Here is a 21,885-nt window from a genome sequence, read left to right on the forward strand (position 1 = left end):
CTTATCGGGCCTGTTCTGAGAGCTTGCAAGGCAGGCTCTGGTCCTGGAAGACAAAACTCTCTTCTGCGCTCTCACCCAACAGATTCTTTGTCCCTGGGGATGCTGCTCAGCTAGAAACACCTCTGCAGTTAAACACCTTTGCACCCAAGCCTTGGCAGCTTAAAAATCTTCCTTCATTCAGAAACCTCAGAGCCATCTGCCCTTCCTCATTGTCTGGGCTGCTCAGCCCATAGCACGTATTTCCCAGGGGACTGAAGGAGCCATGGCTGGCTTATCCGAAGCTGCACTCAACAGGCATGTTCCTGACCAGACACAAGAACGAGCTGGCCCCAGGCCGGCCCCCGCCTGCTGACAGCCTGAGTGAGGGAGACCCAGGCAGCGGCTCAGCTTCCCTGGTCTCTCACCTGTGTTTTGTCCTGTCTCTCTCCAGTCTGACCAGACCAGTTAGAATGCTGCTTATGGTGAGGCTTGAGCCATAATGGGTCCTGCTGCTGCTGCTCACCCTTCCACCCCCCTCCTTACTTTCTGCTCTTTCTCACAGTCACATATCTCTCCATCTCCTCCTCCTCTACACACACACACACACACAGTTGTCAATCAGGTGTCTTCAAGAGGAAAGGTGCAGGGATCATTCTTTAAAACAAAGGAAATGGACAAGACAGGTGCCTCAGTTCTGGAAGGCCTGGGACATTCACCCCAGGCAGAGCCATGTATACACAAATCTCCTGCCGTAGCCCCATCCTAGAGGCCGATTAGGGAAGAAACGGCAGTTACCACAGCAAGGCTTGTCTGAAATGAATCTTACTTCATATTGTAGCTGTTTTCTTTCCTGGGAAAGAGAACACAACCAGCTCAGTTTGTTTCTCAATGGATGAGGAAGGATCATAAAATTAGAAAAATATTAAAACTATTAGGGGCCTCTCATATTTAAAGACTTTGGACTGGTATACCTTGAAATATTGAGTAGAAGTAACCCCAGAGATATATTCAGATTTGATTAAAATTAGTCAGGTACATAGTATGTTTTCTATCTGAGAGCTCAACTGGTTCCTCCTAGGCCTGGGTGAGGGAATGGTATTGACAGAGCCACAATCAATCCCTAAACTTGTAAATTCCAGGATATTGAGGATCAGAAAGGTTAAGTAACTTCCCTAAGATTACACAGCTAGTAAATGGCTCAGTCAGGCTCAAACCTAAGTCTGCCTTTAACCACTCTTGGAGCCTCCCCCTAGAAAGGCTGGAGGGAAACTGGCATGAAAATCACTCTATGAAGGCTTGACTTGGCCTCGGCTGGGACTTGACCCTCTTATCACTGTTTCATGGTACCAAGCTCCAAGCAGGTCCCTGAAAAAGAGCTCTGAGAACAGGGCTGGTAAACCTGTTATTAGAATGCTCTTGGTTCCAGTAACAAAAAGCACTCACTGAGGACCTACCCATATCATACCACTCCCTTACCCAGGCCTAGGAGGAACGAGTTGAGCTCTCAAGACAGAAAACATGCATCTAATTTTTAACAAATCTGAATACATTCTCTAGGGTTACTTCTACTCAATGTTTCAAGGTATAATGCAGTCTGAAGTCCTGAATTCTTTACATATGTTAGCTCTTAATATATAAAAATCAGGAGATATGATCTGTTTTGGGGGCCATATTTGGTAGCAACCAGGCTGCTTTATGTTGATGAAGAAGCTAGCAAAGAATGTTCTTTGAAATGTCTCTGGATTATACAGTTTGTAATGAATTTGGGAATTTTATTTTGATCTTTTGTATAACAATAAAATGGGAAGAAAAAAAAAAGGATACTGTAGCACAGTGAAAACAACATAAGCTCTGGAGGCAGGAAATCTAGGTGTGAGGTTTCCCTCAGCCTCACCACAGATGGCCTATGGCCAGGAAGGCATGGATAACTTGAATAAGAATGTTTTCCTAGATAGTTTCTGCTCCCCCCACCCCCTCCCCCACCATATATTTTATATCCCCTATTTTTTTTATAAGCTAAAAAAAAAAAAAAATTTTTTTTTTTTTTATAAGCTAAGAGGAGACCTGGTGGCACTGTGGTTAAGCGTTCGGCTGCTAACCGCAGTTGGAATCTACCAGCCGCTCGCTCCTTAGAAACCCTATGGGGCAATTCTACTCTGTCCTATAGGGCTGCTATGAGTTAGAATCAACTCGATGGCAACAGGTTTGGTTTATAAGGTATAAGGTGGCATAATGGGCAGTGGTTAAGAGCCTGGCTGCTAATCAAAAGGCTGGCAGTTTGAATCCACCAGCCACTCCTTGGAAACCTTATGGGGCAGTTCTACTCTGTCCTGAGGGTTGCTATGAGTCAAAATCAACTCGATGGCAACAGGTTTGAGTTTTTTTGGTATAAGGCAGGAAATATGTGCATTAGAGGGTAGTTCCCTAGCACAATGGTATGTTTTAAAATAGAAAATTAAATATATCACACTGTGGTTTCCATTCTTTCTGGAGGTCAAGCAATCATCAATCCAGGTAGAAAGGTATTGGTCTCCTGTGTGGATCAGCTCCAGCGGACTAGGCTTCCAAGTCTGAAGCACTGCAGAGAGCTGGAGAAGCAGCAGGGTATTCTGATGATGGTGAGGTTAACTGCAGCCACCACTGCTTCAGCCTTTACGTCACCGAGGCTGAGGGAAACCTCACACCTAGATTTCCTGCCTCCAGAGCTTATGTTGTTTTCACTGTGCTACAGTGTCCTTTTTTTTTCTTACCATTTTATTGTTATACAAAAGATCAAAATAAAATTCCCAAATTCATTACAAACTATATAATCCAGAGACATTTCAAAGAACATTCTTTGCTAGCTTCTTCATCAACAAAAGCCACTGAAGTTCAAGGAGGATCATCTTCCTTCTTGCTTTGCTTTCTCTTTTCCGCCTCCACTGGTACCTTGGGGAACTTATCACAAAGAGCCTTTTGAGTGTGATGGAAAGCTATCCCTCTATTCCTCAGGCAGTTTTCCAAGGAAGACAAATGGCTAAACGCTCAGCCCCAGGAGATAAACTATCAGCTTGTTACTGTAAAGGTCTGATGATCTGGCATCTTGTGGCCTGGAAATCCCAGCAGTTTGGCACTTAGCAAACTGAAAGTCATCTAGAAAATCCTGGACATCAGGCATCTGTGGCCACCTCGCTAGTCACACAAATGGACTGCTGTGGGGAATTTGTGTAGTAGACTATCATAATCCTAAAATGCCACAAAAAAAAGAAACAAAGTAGAGTTAAGTTAGCATCATACTACAGAGTGTCTAAAACAAATCTGGTTGAATTTGCTGAGCCCAATGGTTAACACACTATTGTAAAAGTAATGAAGTATGCTTCCCAGTGGTTTCTATCAGCATCAGTGAAGCACTCAGGCAGCAGAGACCTGCTTAGAGGAACACTAGAGGCAGTCCCTCCTGCAATCCCTGCATCAATACTGCCTCAACTTCAGCTCTCCCTGTGATGAAGCTGGAAGAAGGTCATGTTGAAAAAAACCCTGATGATCCTGGCCCTGTATCTCAAGATGAGCCAATGGAGCTAGACGACCTGGAGTAGTTTATGTTAACCTTTTTAAAAACGAAGAAGTGACTTTCTCAGATTCTTTTTTAACATAATAACTTATGCTAAAATTATTGTACATATAGAGAAAAATTTTGCTAAGACCATTTTTGTTTAAATGACAAATACTATTAGTTTTAAAATTGTTTTGAACGGTGAAGTTAAGATACCTCTAGGGTAACATCCAAAAGAAAAGAAAACCCGATCATCTGGCACTATCTCAGACACTATGTGCAGACCACCAGATTTACCCACAATACAGGGTCCATTTTCCAGGGTTCGGTCTGGATGCTGATTATCCTCTGTTGTGGGGTCCTTGTTTCCACATGAATATACTATTACTGGTTCTCAAACTGGAACGAACAGAACGAAGAAGATGAAGGGAATGCAGCTCATGAGATGGTGGAAGGCATGAGAAGTGCTAAGTGACTCTCAACACTGGACTGGGAAGATCAACACACACTCACTGTCCCTGAGATGCCTCCAGTCCCCCAGGAGCCTGCAATATAATGGAGGGGGGCAGACCCCTAACAATTCTAATATGGTATGATGACCACAGCATGGTACAGTACAAAGAACCAGAGCTTGGAAGAAAGACCTGAGTTCTAATCCCAGATACTCCATTTTTCAGTTGTGTGATTTCTCTGAGCCTTAGATTCCTCATCAGTAAAACAAAGACAATAATACCTACATTGATTAAATGAAATCACATGTAAAGCACCTGGCAGGCAGAAGGCACTAAATGTATGTTAGTTATCATTATTATTATATTCCAATACAGATAAATATATAAGACATAATGGGAACCCCAAGGAGGATTAAGTAGCTCTTCTGGGGTTGGAGAAGACTCCCTGGAGGAGGTGATGAGAAGGGCCGAGGGCCTTGCAGATATGCTCTCAGAGCCACTACCAGTGATCGTCAAAGATCATGAAGACTGGGTTTGATGCATATGTCCCATTTTCCAAAAGAAAAAAAGGACATAATACCAGAAATTACATACCAACTGCTGTGGTCAAGCTCAGGTAAAGTTACAGAAAAGATTATGAAGAGAGATTTGTAAGCATTTGGAAAATAAAATGATGATCAATAAAAGTCAACACAGGTCCTCTGAGAACAAGCCAAACTAAGCTGATTCCCTTTCTTGGAAAGGGCTAATCATTTGGCAGACCGCAGGCACATCTGTGGATTGCAATCAGGGGACTGACTAAGTTCTTCTGTGATGTGCCTGCAGAAGAGTGCCGCTAGTCTCTGGCCTGAGTGAGTCCTGGTCAGTCTCGTTACTGCACCCAAGGAGCTCGGGTGCACTGCCTACCTCTATGCCCGATGAGCTCCCCCATCCAGGAAGCCTCCAAGCATCAACCACTACACTCAGGGGGTCTCCAGGCCTCACTCCCACCAGTCCTAGAGAGCCACAGTGAGTTGCTCACCTCTGAACACAGTGAGCCCACCACACCCCTGATAATCTAACCTCTTTTTTTATTATTGTTTGAAGTTCCTGTTTCTCCTCCTGAACAACTGCTCTGATGGAAACCTAGGAGTGGGCGCAATGCTTCTGAAAGTACCCTTTGGGAAATAATACTGCAAGTGTCTGAGGTCAAGCAGTCAGGAACAGGATCCCTTTAAACCCTTCATGGGCTCTAAGGTCTCTTATATGGGAGGTCTCAGAATGTATCAAGTACACTGAAATATATACCAACCTCACACATCTCATATAATTTTTACTGTAAAAAATTTTAAAGGATTTTAATAATTTTTCTTTTGAAGTTATTTGGCTAAGAGTAACTCATATAATTTATGGTTGGCTCTGACTTCTCAGCAAATATCAGGCATGCTCAGGAATTCTTGAGAAGTGAGAAAAATCTAACCTACAAATTGTTTTCAAAATAACATTTTTATGAAGACTAAATTTAACAATTAATGAACTTGACAAGATGTTTCACTTTGCAGACATGTAATTTTACCCTTGTAAATTTTAATTTTGTAATTTTCTTTTCATAATTTAGAGCCCATAAATTTTTTTAGGCCTCAAAAATTTTCTTAAACTCTTGAGAAGCTTGTCAGCCCTGGCACCGTGCCTGTGGTGCCTGAAGACGAAAGCAGCCTGAGCAGCAGGCATGAGCGTTTGGACCTTCTCCCCAGAAGGACCACAAATGACATCATAAGGCCAACTCTGAGGCCTTGAAGGAACCTGAGGTACTTCTGGAAACATCCAAGATGTTTCTATGTTTAGGTGATTATTTGTGCTCTGGTTCATTGAAAAGTGGTGACTGACACAAAATACATATGTCCATAATAAAAATATTATTTCCCCAAGCCTTCTGGATAAATGAGACAAAGTAGCACATATAATTGCTCTCCTCCCCCCCTCCCCTCCCCCCCCCCCCCACCCCCGTGCCTGCCCTCCTGCCGTCACATGGGACACCCAGCAAGTCATGATGCTGGCCAGGGTGGGGACTCACACCTAAGTAGTCCATAAGCCTTGGCATTCAGATGTATTGATTTGAGTAGGAATTTCCAGATCCAATTTCAACAACCAGTCATTTCTCCTGTTAGAAAAAATGTTTTAGGGAGTGGTGAAAAGTCTTTCTGGAGACAGACCATGAGTGAGAATAGTAACTGAAAACAGCATACAGCTCTCATGCAAAAGCAGAAAGTATCTTAGTGCCCATGTGTGGATTAAAACTTTCAGAGAAGCAGCTCGTCACAACATCTCCCACCCTGCCCGGAACACACTATGTGGCCCAGGGTGGTCAAGTCCTAAGATTCGGGGCTGGGTATAGGGGCTAAAGAGGCCTGTCGGACTACTAGCTAGCCATGTGGTCTAGTCTAGCTCTTAGCCAAGAAGGGCTTTGCTCCTTTCCTCATGCCTCAGGCATCACTGTTGCCCATTGTAAGACTCCACTTAATAACAACTTCTCAGTCTCAAGGGGAGCTGTCAGTCTGCTTGGTCAGATATTCACAGGGCCACTGTTTCCCTTCACTGCAATGAAACTTGACATGGCTCATGAGCCCCTTCCTCTGCTGGGGCCTGAGTAGGTAAGTTAGGCTAAAGCTGGGTCTGCACATCTGAACATCCCAGATACACTGACAGGAAACTTAGGCCTGGCCTAGCTGGAAGCTCCAATTCAGCTTTACCAGAAAGGAACTGCATTGAGGGAAGCAAGCACTGAATCAGACACCAATAAAGTGGTTCCTGGTATCCCAGGAAGCTGTATTGCCTGTGTGTTTGATCCCTACGTCAAGAACCTCAGAGAGGAGAAAAGAAGTAGGGTGGGGATTTAGGCACCCAAACCTGATCACTTGCAACACTTAACCAGGATTCCACATTGGGGCCTGGGAGCCCAAGACCTGTTTACTTAGTGTTCCCATTTGCAAATATTCCTTCTCCCTCAGGCCTCCTGATTCCAAATCCTATGTATTCCCCACACCCTATGTTGCTTCTCTAGGGAACCACACCAGTTCAACTCAGCCATGACGGCTACACTTCCCTTCACGTGGAACATTCTTGCCGCAGCTCTGCTGAGAGTGTAAATATAGTCTTTATAGAGATGATGTTGGGGCACTCATTCCACTCTGAGCCTAGGTGCTGCTGAGTTAGTGTTGGCCTGGTGCACTGGGCAGAGCTGCCCTTTCAGAAGGGGAGCCAAGCAAAATACCTCCTGGGCACTTCGCACTGTGCCAAAGGGAGAGCTTTGCCCACTGCACATTGAAAATTCAGTTTCATTGACAAAAAAGATTTCCATTCTTTATTTCAATATATCTTTGTGGCCTTCTCTACTGAAGTTCTGACTTTTAAAATATGCCTTTGTGGGGAAATGTCTATTAGTAAATAATCTTACATTTAATCTCTTGGAAATTCAAAAGCAAATAATAGCTTCAGCAAATATATTGACTTGGGGGGTGTGTGTGTGTATGTGTACGACTTCAAAACTGTTGGCTTTCATCTATCAGAGGAAGGAAAAAGAAATCTTCACTGAGCACCTGGTCCGGCCGGCCTCCATGCTGGGTGCTCTCATCTGTGTGAGAGCCTCATAATAGGTGAGATTTCCCTCCTGTTTTAGAGAAGAAATCGAGGCTTATTTGGTAACCTGCCCAAAGTCACACTGTGAGTAGTTGATGCCACCAAGATTTGAACCAAGAGCTTCTGACCCCAAGTTTGGGTTCTATCCCTAGCCCCACATTTTCCTGGACCATAGATTCTCTAATCAAAGTCAGACACATCATATAGCCCTCCATGATGGTATTATTTATATGTAACAGCTACAGGTTTCTCATCAAAGTAGGGTATTTTGACTCAGCCACATTAATCGTACCACATGGTAATTTTACTGCTATCAATTTTTCAATGCCAACTGTTCTTCTGACAAACTTTCATCCATCATTTAAGTTTCTGACCTTTGCCACTGATGCTTTTAATGTGAGAAAGGGGAATATGTTTGAATGCAGGAGGTTTGGTAGAGCTCTACTAAAGGTTTTTGAGGTAAAAAATGTGTGTGTCAACTTGGTTGGGCCATGATTCTCAGTGTTTTGGCAGTTGTATAATGCTGTGATCACTTCCCTGTTGAAATATGATGTGATCACTGCCATGATGGAATCTACTGAGTGGTACTGGCAGGGGCTGGGCCTGTGGTGACTCACCGCCCCCTCAGCCTTCATCTCTCTGCTCCACCACCTACTTCCTTTCTGCTCACCTTGCCAAGGCTTTTGGCTTGTTCTGGATCCAGCAGCTGCCTCTCGTCTGACCTTCGGGTCTTGGGGCTTGAGCTAGCAACTTACCTGTCGATCCTGGGATTCATCAATCTTCACAGCCTGTGAGCAAGAGTCCTGCTCCCCTACTTGCCGATCTTGGGTTCGCCAGCCCCTGCAGCTAGGTGAACCAGGAGAAACCTTGCAGTCTTGCCTGCCGACCTTGGGATTCCTCAACTTTCATAGCCTTTGAGCGGGAGCCCTGCTCTCCGAACTGCTGATCTTGGATTCACCAGCTTCTGTGGCTCCGTGAATTGGGAGAGGCCGCTATCTTGATCCACCGACTTGGGGTGTTCCAACCTCTACAACTGCGTGAGCTGTTTCCTTGATATAAATCTCTATATATATCTAAACACTTTATTTGTTTTGCTTCTCTAGAGAACCCAGCCTAAGACAATGTGTTTGATAATATGGGCCCTTGATGAAGGTTAATGGGTCCTAAGTGTCATGTGAAGCACAGGGTACAAGGGATATAATGGAGATTTGTTTGTAACAACAGAAAATACTTAACAATTCTACAATATCTTACATCTGCTTCATGACTCAGGAAAACATGTCATGCCCAAAAACCTTAAAGGAAAAGAATTGTCAGATTTGCCTTAAAAGAAAAACTTCTTCTACATCACAAAGACATAAAAATAGTAGAAAAATAGCAAAAGACACAAAAGGTAAAAATAAAAGAAAAATAAAGCATCAACAAAAAATTTTGAAGTATAAAATCTTGATAAAGAAGAACTCTAAATTTTTTTAACCTGGATGACTGGCAAAGACTAAAAATAGTCCTAGAGACAGAGAGATATGTCAGCCTGGGCCCCCCATCCTTGAGTTCACTCTGGTTGGGGAAAAAGAAGAGAGCTTTGGAGTATGGGCTGGACCACCCAGACCATCAGGGTTCATATACTAAATCTGACCCTTACTAACCATGTCACCTCGGGGGCATCGCCTAATATCTCCGTGATGCAGTTACCAATCCCTTTGAAAAGTTACAGAAAGCTCTAGACCCTCTATAAGAAAAATGCACAGACTCATAAAATTTTGCATAGTTTCAGAAGGCAAATGGTTAAGAACGCATAGCTCTAAGATTAGAGTTCTGCCTGAAGTAGTAGTTGTTGTTGTGTGCTGTCAAGTTGATTCTGACTCATAGCAACCCTAAAGGACAGAGGAGAACTGCCCCATAGGGCAGTTCTGTAAGATGGGAATACTACTACCTGCAGTGTCAGAGGGTTGGGGTGATCAAGCTTGTTATTACACAGATAGGGCTTGGAAAAGGGCCTGGCACATAGTAAGTGTTCAGTACACACTGGCTATTGTTATCATTTTTAGTATTACTACTACTTTAAGGAGCCCTGGTAGTACAACGGTTAAGTGCTCAGCTGCTAACTGAAAGGTCAAAGATTTGAACCCACCAGAAAAGACCTGGTGATCTGCTCACATAAAGATTTCAGCCTAGGAAACTCTATGGGGCAGTTCTACTCTGTCCTTCAGGGTTCCTGTGAGTCAGAATCAACTTGACAGCACACAACAACAACTACTGCTTCAGGCAGAACCCTAATCTTAGAGCTATGCGTTCCTAATCATTTGCCTTCTGAAACAGTATGCAAAATTTTATGCGTCTGTGCATTTTTCTTATAGACGGTCTAGAGCTTTCTGTGACTTTTCAAAGGATTGGTAACCACAAAACATTTCAAAATGCCTGCCTTTTCAAAAGAGCCCTTTGTAGGAATGTCAAAGGTAAAGTTGAAACCATCGGCTGCACTCACAAAAGTAGCTCAGGCTGGGAGCCAAGAGGCCGACCTGTCACTCTCTCAGTGGCCTCCAAAGCTTCTCCCTACATGACTCCTTCTTCAAAGACGGGCTGTACCTCTGACATTCCACTAGGAGCCCCTCAATGGCTCTGGAGTTGGAGGTCTGGCGGCTTGTTTCCCGTGGGTGTTATTTTGCAGGCTTCTGCCAGATCTTCTGTCACCAGCATCTACATCAAGTGGCCTCTCCTGTCCTCTGACTTGGTAAAGAGCTGGGAGGCCTCCCACGCCTACTGGTGTGCTCTGCATCAGTTGTCAGGGACAGACTCCCATTCTCTGCCTTGGTCCCTGGGGCTCTGGGCCAAACATAACTAAAACCTTTTTCTCCTTCATGAATGTTCCTTCTGGAGGTCTGGCCCTCCCTTAACCAGGACAGATACTGAAGGGGGCTGAGAAAAGGAAGTGGCACCAGGCAAAGAAGAGAGCAGCTGCTGTGCCACATCTGCTACCCAGGGTGGTGCTTGGGGTCCTGCCCCATCCATTGGGACCTGAGGGCCACGGAAGTGGTAAATGAGTGGACAGGTAAATGAATGAGAAGCATCTTGCTGCAGGATGAAGGGAAGAGCCCTCCTGGGCTGTCAGTGGTAAGGACCCAAACCAACATTTCTTCTTGATGCCATATTGGGCACTAGGGACAGAGAGATGAGCAAGACAGCTCACCCTCCCATCAGGTTCTAGGCGGGGATGACCAAACATAGCTGTAAGGCCCCAGAAAAAGCCCACCCGAGATATCTAAGACAAACCCAAACCTTTCTGGTTTAACCGTCACAGGTAGAGCCCAACCACCAGCCAGGAAGGAATTTGAGAAGTCTGATCTAAAACAGGAAAAGCTGAGTACATCCACCAGAATGCCAAACCCCCCACCCACCCCATCCCACATACACAGAAGGGGCAGTAACAAGATTCCATAGCAAATTCAATGTAGTAGAAGGCAGGTGAGTTCAGCTTCTTCTTTGCTCGGTATCAGAGCAGCCCCCAATGCCCTGGGCTTCCACTGCCCAGAACAGTGCCCACCAGGGGTGCAGACTCAATAAATAGTTGTTAAATAAGCATACAGTTAATACAAAGAACAAAATAGGATTTTCTTAGCATTTTTTATCTTAACCATTCTCAGTTTGGGAATATTTTGAAGAGAAGCTGAAACAAAGTGTGTCGATTTTATTCATTTTAATGCAGTTGAATGGCTAGGTCTTGAAAACCTGAAGGTTCCTTAGACCAAGGACTTTTAAAATTTGAGGGAGAACCCAGCTTTGGACTTTGGTAACTGAAGTTTGTACCTTCTTGCTGACATGACTGACATATGAACACAGAATATGAAGCCATTGGGAGAGGGACTTGAAGGGGGAAAACCTGCCAGATGTTGTGCCCACTTGGAGTGCAGCTGGGGTGAGGGGTGAAGGAGAATGTGACTCAGGGGCCAGGCAGTGGGCAACAGAGAGGTCTGATGTGTGCATGTCTGTGTCCCCAGGCCCATGGAGAGACTGCTTGCAGGCCCTGGAGGATGGTCACGACACCAGCTCCATCTACCTAGTGAAGCCAGAGAACACCAACCGTCTCATGCAGGTGTGGTGTGACCAGAGACACGACCCCGGAGGCTGGACTGTCATCCAGAGGCGCCTGGATGGCTCTGTCAACTTCTTCAGGAACTGGGAGACATACAAGGTGAGAACCAGTAGGGCCTGTCTATGCTGCCCACAGAACAACCGGCCTACCCCCAAGAGAGGCCTGACTGACCAGCAAAAGACCCACTAGGAGGGAAGGCCTGTTCAGGGCCTGTGAAGCCCCAAATGGTAAATACCTGAGGAGAGAAGGATGTTGACAGGGCTATTTTTACAAATTCAGGATTTGTAAGGATGGTGAGGACCAGATCTACCCCTGCCTGCTGCTAGCAGCCTGCAAGATGACGAGAGTTAGGAGTTGAGACCACAAAAGCCCCACAGGACAAGCAGAAGTTTAGAAATGCCTAGTGTGGAGTGGCCCCTCACTCCAGTGTGGGTATGGGGAGCACTTACTCAAAAAGCTGGGGTTTCTATGTGGGAAAATCTGTTCTTGAAGCCCAGAAGGTCCTGGGAGAACTACCCAGTTGGCCCATGCAGAGAACTGCAGTAATACTCAGGTCCTAATTCCAGGGCTCATCCTCTGGGCACCCTGATTCCCAGGGAATTGAAATGCTCATTCTTTTAGTAGGAAAGATGGTTGCGGCTCAGCCAGACATCTTTCTCCTTCCTCTAAACAAAGAGGTAGTACTAAAGATACTGAAAATGGTAGGAAGTGGCAAAGTGGTGACTGGAACCCAGGCCTCTGACACCAAGGCCCACAAAGTACCTTTAGCCATGATGCATCCAGCACATGGCTCTATCAGGCGTTTTTCCTGGGTCTCCTTCTAGCCTGACTGCCCTCCAACCCACCTCATGACCAGCCTGTGTCCTTTACTTTCTTTTCTTTCTCCTCTGCCTAATTCAGAGGTTTCTGAAGGCTCAGTTCTTGACCATTTCTTCTTCCCTTCCCACATTCTCTTTCTTAGAGGCAGCGCAGCACAGTGGTTAAGACTGGGTTCTTGGTTCAAATTCTGGCTCACTACTCACACTCTAACCCTGGGCCTGTGACTCAGTGTACCCATTATAGGGAGGATAATAATACTGCCTTGCTCTTAGAGTTGGGGTGAAGATTAATAAAATAATGTATGTAAAGTTTATGAAACGATGCCAGTACACTGTAAGAACTCAGTAACTAGCAGACATTATTAATGAATTTGTTCAAGACCTGAATGGTCAGCACTGGACTGACAACCCCCAAAACTATACATAACAGGAATAACAAAGCCACTGCATTTTAGACCTAGAAGGGAGCCCAGGCAGATGCAGCACACCTTTGTCAAAGCTCACACCTCTCCGGTGCTTTAGAGTTTACACAGAACCCTCAAACACACTCCTGTTCGGTGGGTGCTGGCCCCAATTCCCAGAGAAGGAAACTGAAGCTCAGAGAAAGTAAGGGATTTGCCCAAGGAACACTTGTTTCATGCCTACTGTGTGCTAGGCTCTAAATTTACTGTATCTCGGGTGGTTCCCACAGCAATCCTGCAGGGAAAGTAATATAGCATCCCCGCGTTACAGTAAAGAATCTGGGGTTCACACAATGCCTAGCACAGAGTAAACATCTAAAGATTTTTGAATGAATGCATGAAAGCAAAAAGCTGAAGTGATTCATCAAGTTACAGAGCTAGTAAGCAGAGGAGTAGGGATTTGAACCCAGGCCTGTCTAATAAGCCTTATTGCTCTGCTTGTTTCCATGGCCCTCTGCCCAGAGTCAAGCGGCCAAGAGCTGGGCCACGCTGGTTTTGGGTACTGCATGTTCAACACTAATGCTCTCCGGGTTTTCCCTAGCAAGGGTTTGGGAACATTGACGGCGAATACTGGCTGGGCCTGGAGAACATTTACTGGCTGACGAACCAAGGCAACTACAAACTGCTGGTGACCATGGAGGACTGGTCTGGCCGAAAGGTCTTTGCAGAATATGCCAGCTTCCGCCTGGAGCCTGAGAGCGAGTATTACAAGCTGCGGCTGGGGCGTTACAATGGCAATGCTGGTGACTCCTTCACTTGGCACAATGGCAAACAGTTCACCACCCTGGACAGAGACCATGATGTCTACACAGGTAGGACCAGTGGGCTCAAACCAAAATGTGGGGCAGGGAAAAAAGGTCAACCAAAGCCAGAACTCCCTGACTTCAGGGCTTGGGAACAGGAGGGTCCCAGGGTAGTGAACAGTTGAACCAAGCTGTCCCAGCCCTCTTCCCAACCCCTGGGGGACTCTTCTTGTGCCCTCTGGCACCACCACACTGGACTCTGGGGACACAGATCCCTTTTGTACAGCTGGGCCAGGGTGGCATTTACAAAAAGGAAAAGGAAAGAAAATGTACAAATAACACACACAAGGGCTGCTCTGGGCCAAGCCAAATGTTGTGTTGGCTGGTGCATTCACATTACCTCTCTGTCTAAGGCCCCTGGATCAGCCTACACATGCCCACGGGCTTTAGGCCATATAGCCTAGGCACCAATGCTGGCCGCACCTCCCACAGTATGCATTCTTGGGCATGCTGCTTAATCTCTCTGGGCCTCAGTTTCCTCACCTGGAAATGAGGACAATACCTACCTTGCAGGGCAGTGAAATGGTTAGAGATAATGTGTCTAAAGTACTTAGTCTGGGACTTGGCACACAGTAAGGGCTTGATACAGGTGGGCTCTCTTTATGGGTTAGTTATTAGCATTTAATGCTAATACAGTGCTCTAAGGAAGCTATTAACAGTAAACTGACTTAGAAAGATGAAATAATTTGTCCCAGATCATATGCCTCAAAGCCAAGTCTTCACTAAGAAAGCCATATTAAACAGAAAACAAACAAGAAACAAAATTATAAGCAGCACAGATACAGTCTGGCCCTGAGTTCAGGCATCAGCTCTTCAACAGGTGATGCCTCCCAAGTCCCCACACTCAATTTCTTCAGATGAGGGTCTCTGGGCTCTAACAGGTTGGCAAAGTCTGTCAAGCCCAGACTCTTCCTTGAGGCTCCCACCATCTGACTGGTGACTCCACCTCCTGGCCAAGACGGTGAGAAGTGAATTCCTTGTTCCTAGAGGGGTGTGGCCAGAGGCCATCTCACAGTGCCCCACAAGTTTGCATGGGGCTTCCACTGGCTGGCTGTGCATGGTGAAGGCTCTCCCTGCGCTCCAGCTCCAACATTGCCATTGGTCCTTCATGGCCTCAAGTTGTGGCCCAGAAGGAGTCCCAGAAAAGCTCTGGGAAAAGCAAGGATGCTGGATGCTTGGGCCTGAGTTTCCCTTCCAGCTTTCTGCCTCAGCCTGCCTGCTCCCTCCTTACCTCATCCCAAGGACTCGGCCAGAGCAGGGCCACCAGCAGGGTCATCCGCTCCTTGAGGCCAATTTACCACTGGGCCCTCCAACTGACAAATCTGATCAGGGCAGCCCTTCCCCTGGGCAGAAAGTTCCCTCTCTAGGCCTAGTAAGGAAACTGGGGGCTCCCCACCCTTAAATAAGAGCAGCCCATGCCAACGGTGGCTCCTCTCCTTCCTGTGAGGTACAATGCCCCTACATGCCTGCTTGCGCCTTGCCCACACTTTTTACTGTTTTTCTGAACTACTTGTCCTTGGCAGCAAAACTCAGCATGATAGGATAGTGCCAAGAGTTTTATGGAAATACCTTTCTTTTGTGAAATTAAAAAAAGAAAAGATTATTTGAATAGCATACAAGCTGGGGAGGAATAGAGGAGCATTTCATCTAAAACACATCCTTTGTCATTCTACAAAGAAAGACTCTTAATGCAACAGTTTCAACTCTTTAAAAGTTCCCAAGAAGCTTCCCCCCACCCCCACGCCCACCTCAAGTCGTTGCCATTTTCCATTAAAGCCTTTGGTATGGAGTGCTTCTCGGGTGCTCCCTATGTACCAGGCGCTGGGCTCTGCACTTAAATATGCACCCTTGTTTAGTTCTCACAGCAGATGTAGGTAGTAGGTATCATTTTTATCTTTATTTCACTGATGAGAATACACTGGTTCGGAGAGGCTAAGTCATTTGCCCAAGATCACAAAGCTAGTTAGTTACAGAGCTGAGACTCAAAGGCAGGTCTGAGCTGGTCCCTATCCAGGGCTGGCCCACCCTTCAACCTTTCTTGCTCCAAATACCTCCTAAAGGGGTTCCTGCTGTATTCCCTGAGCAAACAGTAGACATGGGTAAAATCGCCTCCTCCCAGAGAGCCGCTCACTCCCTTCTCTCCTACAGGAAATTGTGCCCACTACCAGAAGGGAGGCTGGTGGTATAATGCCTGTGCCCACTCCAACCTCAACGGGGTCTGGTACCGTGGTGGCCATTACCGGAGCCGATACCAGGACGGAGTCTACTGGGCTGAGTTCCGAGGAGGCTCCTACTCACTCAAGAAAGTGGTGATGATGATCCGGCCCAACCCCAACACCTTCCACTAAGCCAGCTCCTCCTCCTGACCTCTCGTGGCCGTCGCCAGGAGCCAATCCCGGCCGTACTGGCCCCAGCACAAAGAGCAACTCCTCGCTAGTTCCATCTTGGGGCTAGGAGAACTGGGATGCTGGATTCTGTTTTCCAAAGTCACTGAGGCAGATAACGGAATGAAATTATACAGTATTCTCTATCCCTACTACTTTTCTTCACACCAGACAGCCCCTCAAATTTCCAGGACAGGACAGGACTGCAGGCAAGTTGTTTTTTTTTTTTTTTTCAGTAAAGTCCCCTCCTCTACAATAAAATCACAACTGCAAAATACCTTTATAATATATGTGTGTATGAACCTGCCTTGTGCACTTATGTGTATACACATAAGTAGGCACATACCTAAATATATATGCATTTAGATATATATATCACATAATATATCTAGATACATATATAGATTTACCATATATACCCAAATATACATATATTCAATTCTCAAATGTCAGAGCTGTTACCAACAGCTTTGCTTTTAGGAGAAAAACATTTCATTCACATGGTGTTACTGCAGTCTGAGTAGATCACAAACCGTGTAGCTCAATTCAAAGACTAACCTTGGCGTCTGTATACCTGGATTCTTTTAGGAATGTCTACAATGCTATTCTCTCACATACAGGTTCCACAGGAGGGTACCCCTCAGGGTACCCCTAATCAAATTTCAAAATCTACTTTTCCCCATTTTCAGGTCTTTTTATCCATCCATCCACCCACTTACCCATTCATTCAACAGCCATTCATTAAGTGCCTTCTCTGTATCAGTCTCTAGCCACTCACTCTTCTTCAATCACTTTTTCTGCTCCCCTCTACTTCTTGCCTACCCATTCCTTACCTCTTCAGTTGCAATGTCCTTTCTTCCTGGTAAGATTCCTTAGCCTGTAAGTAGGAAACAGCCAGGGCTCCAGGTTTCTGGTCAGGAAAGGGAAGGCCAGGCTCAAAAGCTAACCACTGTCCATATAGATAATGTATTCGCAGGTTTGTATTTTCCATTCACACTTTAGCCTACTAGTCATTTTAACCTTCACAGAAGTAATAACCTACCTTGCCCAGGAAATACTCAATTTAAGAGAAGTCATCATCTGATCTCTGTGGCCCCCAAACAGCTACAGGGCAAAGGTCCTATGCTCTCAGGCTGACTTGAAAGTCAGCATCTCCTCCCTAAACTATACTTCCCTGGAAAACAGGTGCCACCAAAAATGAGAACTGGCCACTTCTCATGAGTTACTGATCAGGGGCCACTAGGCCCCTCAGTTGGTACCTTGTACTGTGGCGGCTTTCTGAGTCCTGTCAGTCATGAAGTATTAGACTCAGCACTACCGGAACTGTTGCCAAGCAGGGAGCATGGGGATGAGTCAAGAAGGTGAGACCCTCCCCAGTGGGCACATGGGTCGGGTGTGCGAGATGTTGGACAACTTGGTACTGTCCATGTCTGGGTGTGTGCCTATTACCTCAGCATTTCTCAAAAAGTGTACCATGTAGCATGTTTTGTGTATATAAAAGGGAGGGTTTGTTTTTTTTTTAATATATTCCCAGATTATCTTTGTAATGACACAAATCTGCAATAAAAGCCATCAGTGCTACTGGATGTATCTACACTGTGCATTATTGTTTAAGAATGCCTTCCTGGGCCTTCCCATATCAGGGCCTCTTTAAGTAAAACGAGGAAGAGACTCAGTTCCTGGGACACCCACCAAAATCCTTTAAATCACATTTTCTCTATCTCTGATTTCCACCTAAGCCCTCAGGAGTCCCATGATGGTAACATAGGCCAATATGGCTCTCTGGAGCTCCATATGCTATACCCAGCTGTGTTTTGCACGTCTCCACTGGATACCCTGGGAACACCTTAGAGGCAATGCAGACAACACCTGAAACACCTTCCCTGGGTCTAGTCCTAAACTTCCCATTTCACCAAAAGCCACAATCTACTCAAATCTACAGGTCAAAAACAAAGACTTCTTCCCTCTCCTCACCAACGCCAAGCCATTCCTCCATTCTAGGTCCTCTTCTCTGCCTTAGTGTATGCCTTCATATTCTCTCCCCTCAAGTACTGCAGCAGGCTCCCAACCAGGTGCTCTGTGCTTCCATCCCACTCCTTCCAATCCAACATCCACACTAACCACCACAACTGCACTAACCACCATAACTGTCTTTCTGTAAAACAAATCTGTGGTTCAGACACATGTTTCTAGGCATGACGGGAAACCCCAAAACCATAAAGAAAAGACTAAAGGATGTAACTAAAGAAAACCCCAGATTTTCTGCCGTCCAAAAAACAACACAAAATAAGACATGACCAAGACCGAAAGTTAAATACCAAGCTAGAGGAAAATATTTGCAATATAGATGGCAAATATAGGATTAATATTCATGTTATTCCAAAAACTTTTTTCAAATTAAGAAGAAAGATGCAAACACTGTGATAGAAAACTTGGCCACTTCAACCAGGATGGCTAAGATAAAAAAAAATGGAAAATAACAAATGTTACAGAGGACATGGGGAAATTGGAACTTTCATCTGTTGCTGCTGGGAAGGCAAAACGGCACAGCCACTGTAGAAAACAGTCCAGTGATTCCTCAAAACACTAGAAAGAGAACTACCATATGACCATGCAATTCCACTTGTAGATATATACCCTAGGTATCTAAGAGAAGTGACATGAACAGACATATGCACACCTATGTTCACTGCAGCACTATTCACAATAGCAAAAAGATGGAAACAACCTCACTGCCCATCAACAGAGGAATGGATAAGAAAAATGTGGTACATATGTACAATGGAATACTACTTAGCCATTAAGAAAAATGAGTTCCCAAAACATCCTGCAATGTGGATAAACCTGGAGGACATTATATTGACCAAAATTAAGTCAATGACAAAAAGACAAATATTGTATGTTCTCACTTTTATGAAAGGACAATAACAGGTAAATATAAAGAGACTAATGTTCACTGGTGGTTACCAAGGGAGAAGGAGTAGGGGAGAGGCGGAACTATTCCCTAGGTAGTAGTCACATTTTGTTTATGGTGATCGGAAAAATGGCACCGAATGTGGGTGAAGCTTGCACAGCTTTACTAATGTAACTGATGTTAGTAAGCCATACGATAAGAAAAAAGGATGAACTGGCAAATATTAGGTTACATATAATTTTGCAACAATAACAACAACCGAAAAGCACGGGGGCTACTAATTAGACACAGCCAATCACCTCGTGAAATTAGTTCTCTTGGTTTGAAGGCTTAGGGTCATGGTTTCAGGGGACAATCCGGTCATTTGGCACAATATATCGTTCTTAAAAGTTTACGTTCTACCTCCCAGTATGGTGATTAGTACCTGGCATCTTAACATCTTATGAACAGCCTTGTCGTGGATTGGATTTTGTCCCCAAAAATATGTGTCAACTTGGTTAGGCCATGATCTCCAGTATTGTGTGGTTGTCCTCCATTCTGTGAGTTTCCTATGTGTTATAAATCATAATCTCTACCTGTAATTAAAGAGAACTAGCTAGAGTGGGACGTAACACCCTTGCTCAGGTCACATCCCTGATCCAACGTAAAGGGAGTTTCTCTGGGGTGTGGCCCGTACTACCTTTTATCTTTCAAGAGATAAAAGGAAACGGAAGCAAGCACAGCGTGGGAATCTCATCCCACCGAGAAAGTAGTGCCGGGAGCAGAGCGCGTCCTTCGGACCTGGGGGTTCCTGCACAGAGACGCTCCTAGTCTAAGGGAAGACTGATGACAAGGACCTTCCTCCAGAGCCAACAGTCAGAGAAAGACTCACTCCGGAGCTAATGCCCTGAATTTGGACTTCTAGCCTACTAGACTGAGAGAAAATAAATTTCTCTTTGTTAAAGCCATCCACTTGTGCTATTTGTTATAGTAGCACTAGATGACTAAGACAAGCCTCTAAGATGCAACTATTGGTCTCTATTCGTCTGGAACAAACGAGAAAGAAGGAAACCCAAGAATGAAAGAAGGAACCAGACTACAGGAATAATTACCTCCATGAACCTCTGCCTCCTCTACCTTGAGACCAGAAGACCTAGATGACGTCTGGCTACCACTATCAAACATTCTGATCAGGGTGACAATAGATGGATTCTGATAGAAAGTGAGAAAAATGTGAACCAGATCTTCAAATTCTTAAAGAATCCAGACTTACCAGAACTATTAAGGCTGAAGGAGTCCCTGAGACTACTGTCCTGGGTTGCTCTTCAAACCCTGAACTGAAACTATCTCCCGAAGTCACCTTTAAACTAAGTAACAGTTTAGCTCATAAAGTACAGATTGTCACCCTTGAGTACTGCGTTCTTTTAAAAAAGTTATCTATATAAAACCAAATGGACAAAGCTGTTTTAAAGCATAGACAAGAAGGTTGGAGAGCAAGGATTCATTGGGAGTGAAACAACTAGAACAGAAATAATGAGAATGTTGTCACAATGTGAAGAATGTAACCAGTGTCACCGATCATTAAGTCTAGAAACTGCTGAATGGGAGCAGGTTTTGCTGTGTATATTTTCATCAAAAAAAAAAAAATTAATTAAAAAAAATGGGCAAACTACATGAACACATTAGAAGATTCAAGAATGGCCAGTAAACAAGATGCCCAACCTCAGTAATAACGACTGAGATGCATTAAATCAAGGATAAACCATCGTGTGTTGTCTATGAGATTAGCAAGAATGAAGAAAATGCCAGTCTTCATGTTCACAAGGGAATGGATATATATATACTACCATGCACTGTCGGTGAAAGTATAAATTGATTTAGTGTTTTTCAGTTTGGCAACGTGTATATCAAAATTTTAAATGTATGTATACCCTTGGGTACCGCAACCCCTCTTCTTAATGACCAAGCAGTACTTCCATATGAGAGTTCTTTCTAGTAAAGTTGTGGCTAGGGAAAGACTGTTTATTGAAGCCTACTACACACCTAGAAATGGATTTACATTTTCCCTGACAGCAGCCCTATGAGGGAGGAATGATTATTTTCACTTTACAGAATAAGAGAAAATGAAGCTCACAGACTGCTGGTAAAAGTGCCATGACAGCACTTAATCCAGAAGGTGCTGGATATTAAACATTAAATACTAAGTAAAAACTCTCAACTTCCTTCTCCCAAGCCCCTGGTCAGTTGTTGGGGTCACAGTGGAATTTGGATGCTATTTAATGGGAATATTTTGACCTTGGCTCAGACCACAGACTTCCCTTCTCACACATCTGGAGTAGAGTGTGTGGGATATAGGGACAATGGCAAAGGTAAACAAGGTACAACCTTACTGGTCACTGGTCTTGGGTTCAAATCCCAAAGCAGGAGCTCTGGCAAGCCATGCTGGACAATGTGAAACACCGCTTTTCCTAAACTAGTTAGGATCCAGATGACAGTAGACCACGACACCAGTTGTTTCTCCCAACTCCCACCCCAAACCTGAGTTTTGATCAAGCCACACCCTGGCTTCATGGAAGGAAAATAAGGAACAAGCCTGACAGAGATGTGGGGACCAATCCAGCCCAACATTCCTTCTCCTCTTCCCACCCCAGCCTGTGGCCCCTTAAGACCTACAGTTAGGAGTCCTACTGTTATTTATGGCCTCCATGGTAGGTGCATCTACAGACCCAGAAAGAAGTCAGTAAAGCCGGGATTTCTCCTGTCCCAGATAAACCCCCATGTCCCAGTTTTGGCAAATACCTAGTCATTGGAGGACACCTACTTAATGGGATTGTGTGGGAAACATGGCAAGAACACCA

General features: G+C 44.9%; 2 protein-coding genes across 13 annotated transcripts in view; one reads left to right on the top strand and one right to left on the bottom strand.

Annotated features, from left to right (window-relative positions):
- ANGPTL2 (angiopoietin like 2) overlaps positions 1-17,718 on the top strand; it is a 37,269-nt gene extending 19,551 nt beyond the window's left edge. For both annotated transcript variants that reach the window (XM_003407722.4, XM_023544908.2), the window contains exons 3-5: positions 11,574-11,767; positions 13,489-13,759; positions 15,899-17,718. In XM_003407722.4, coding sequence (XP_003407770.1) covers positions 11,574-11,767; positions 13,489-13,759; positions 15,899-16,098 — 665 coding nt within the window. In that variant the 3' untranslated portion in view covers positions 16,099-17,718. The remainder of the gene's footprint in view (positions 1-11,573; positions 11,768-13,488; positions 13,760-15,898) is intronic.
- Positions 1-21,885, bottom strand: part of RALGPS1 (Ral GEF with PH domain and SH3 binding motif 1) — a 407,684-nt gene that overhangs the window by 180,246 nt on the left and 205,553 nt on the right. The window lies entirely within an intron of this gene.

This window comes from Loxodonta africana, chromosome 9 (genome assembly GCF_030014295.1).
Source record: "Loxodonta africana isolate mLoxAfr1 chromosome 9, mLoxAfr1.hap2, whole genome shotgun sequence".
Taxonomy (NCBI): Eukaryota; Metazoa; Chordata; class Mammalia; order Proboscidea; family Elephantidae; genus Loxodonta; species Loxodonta africana.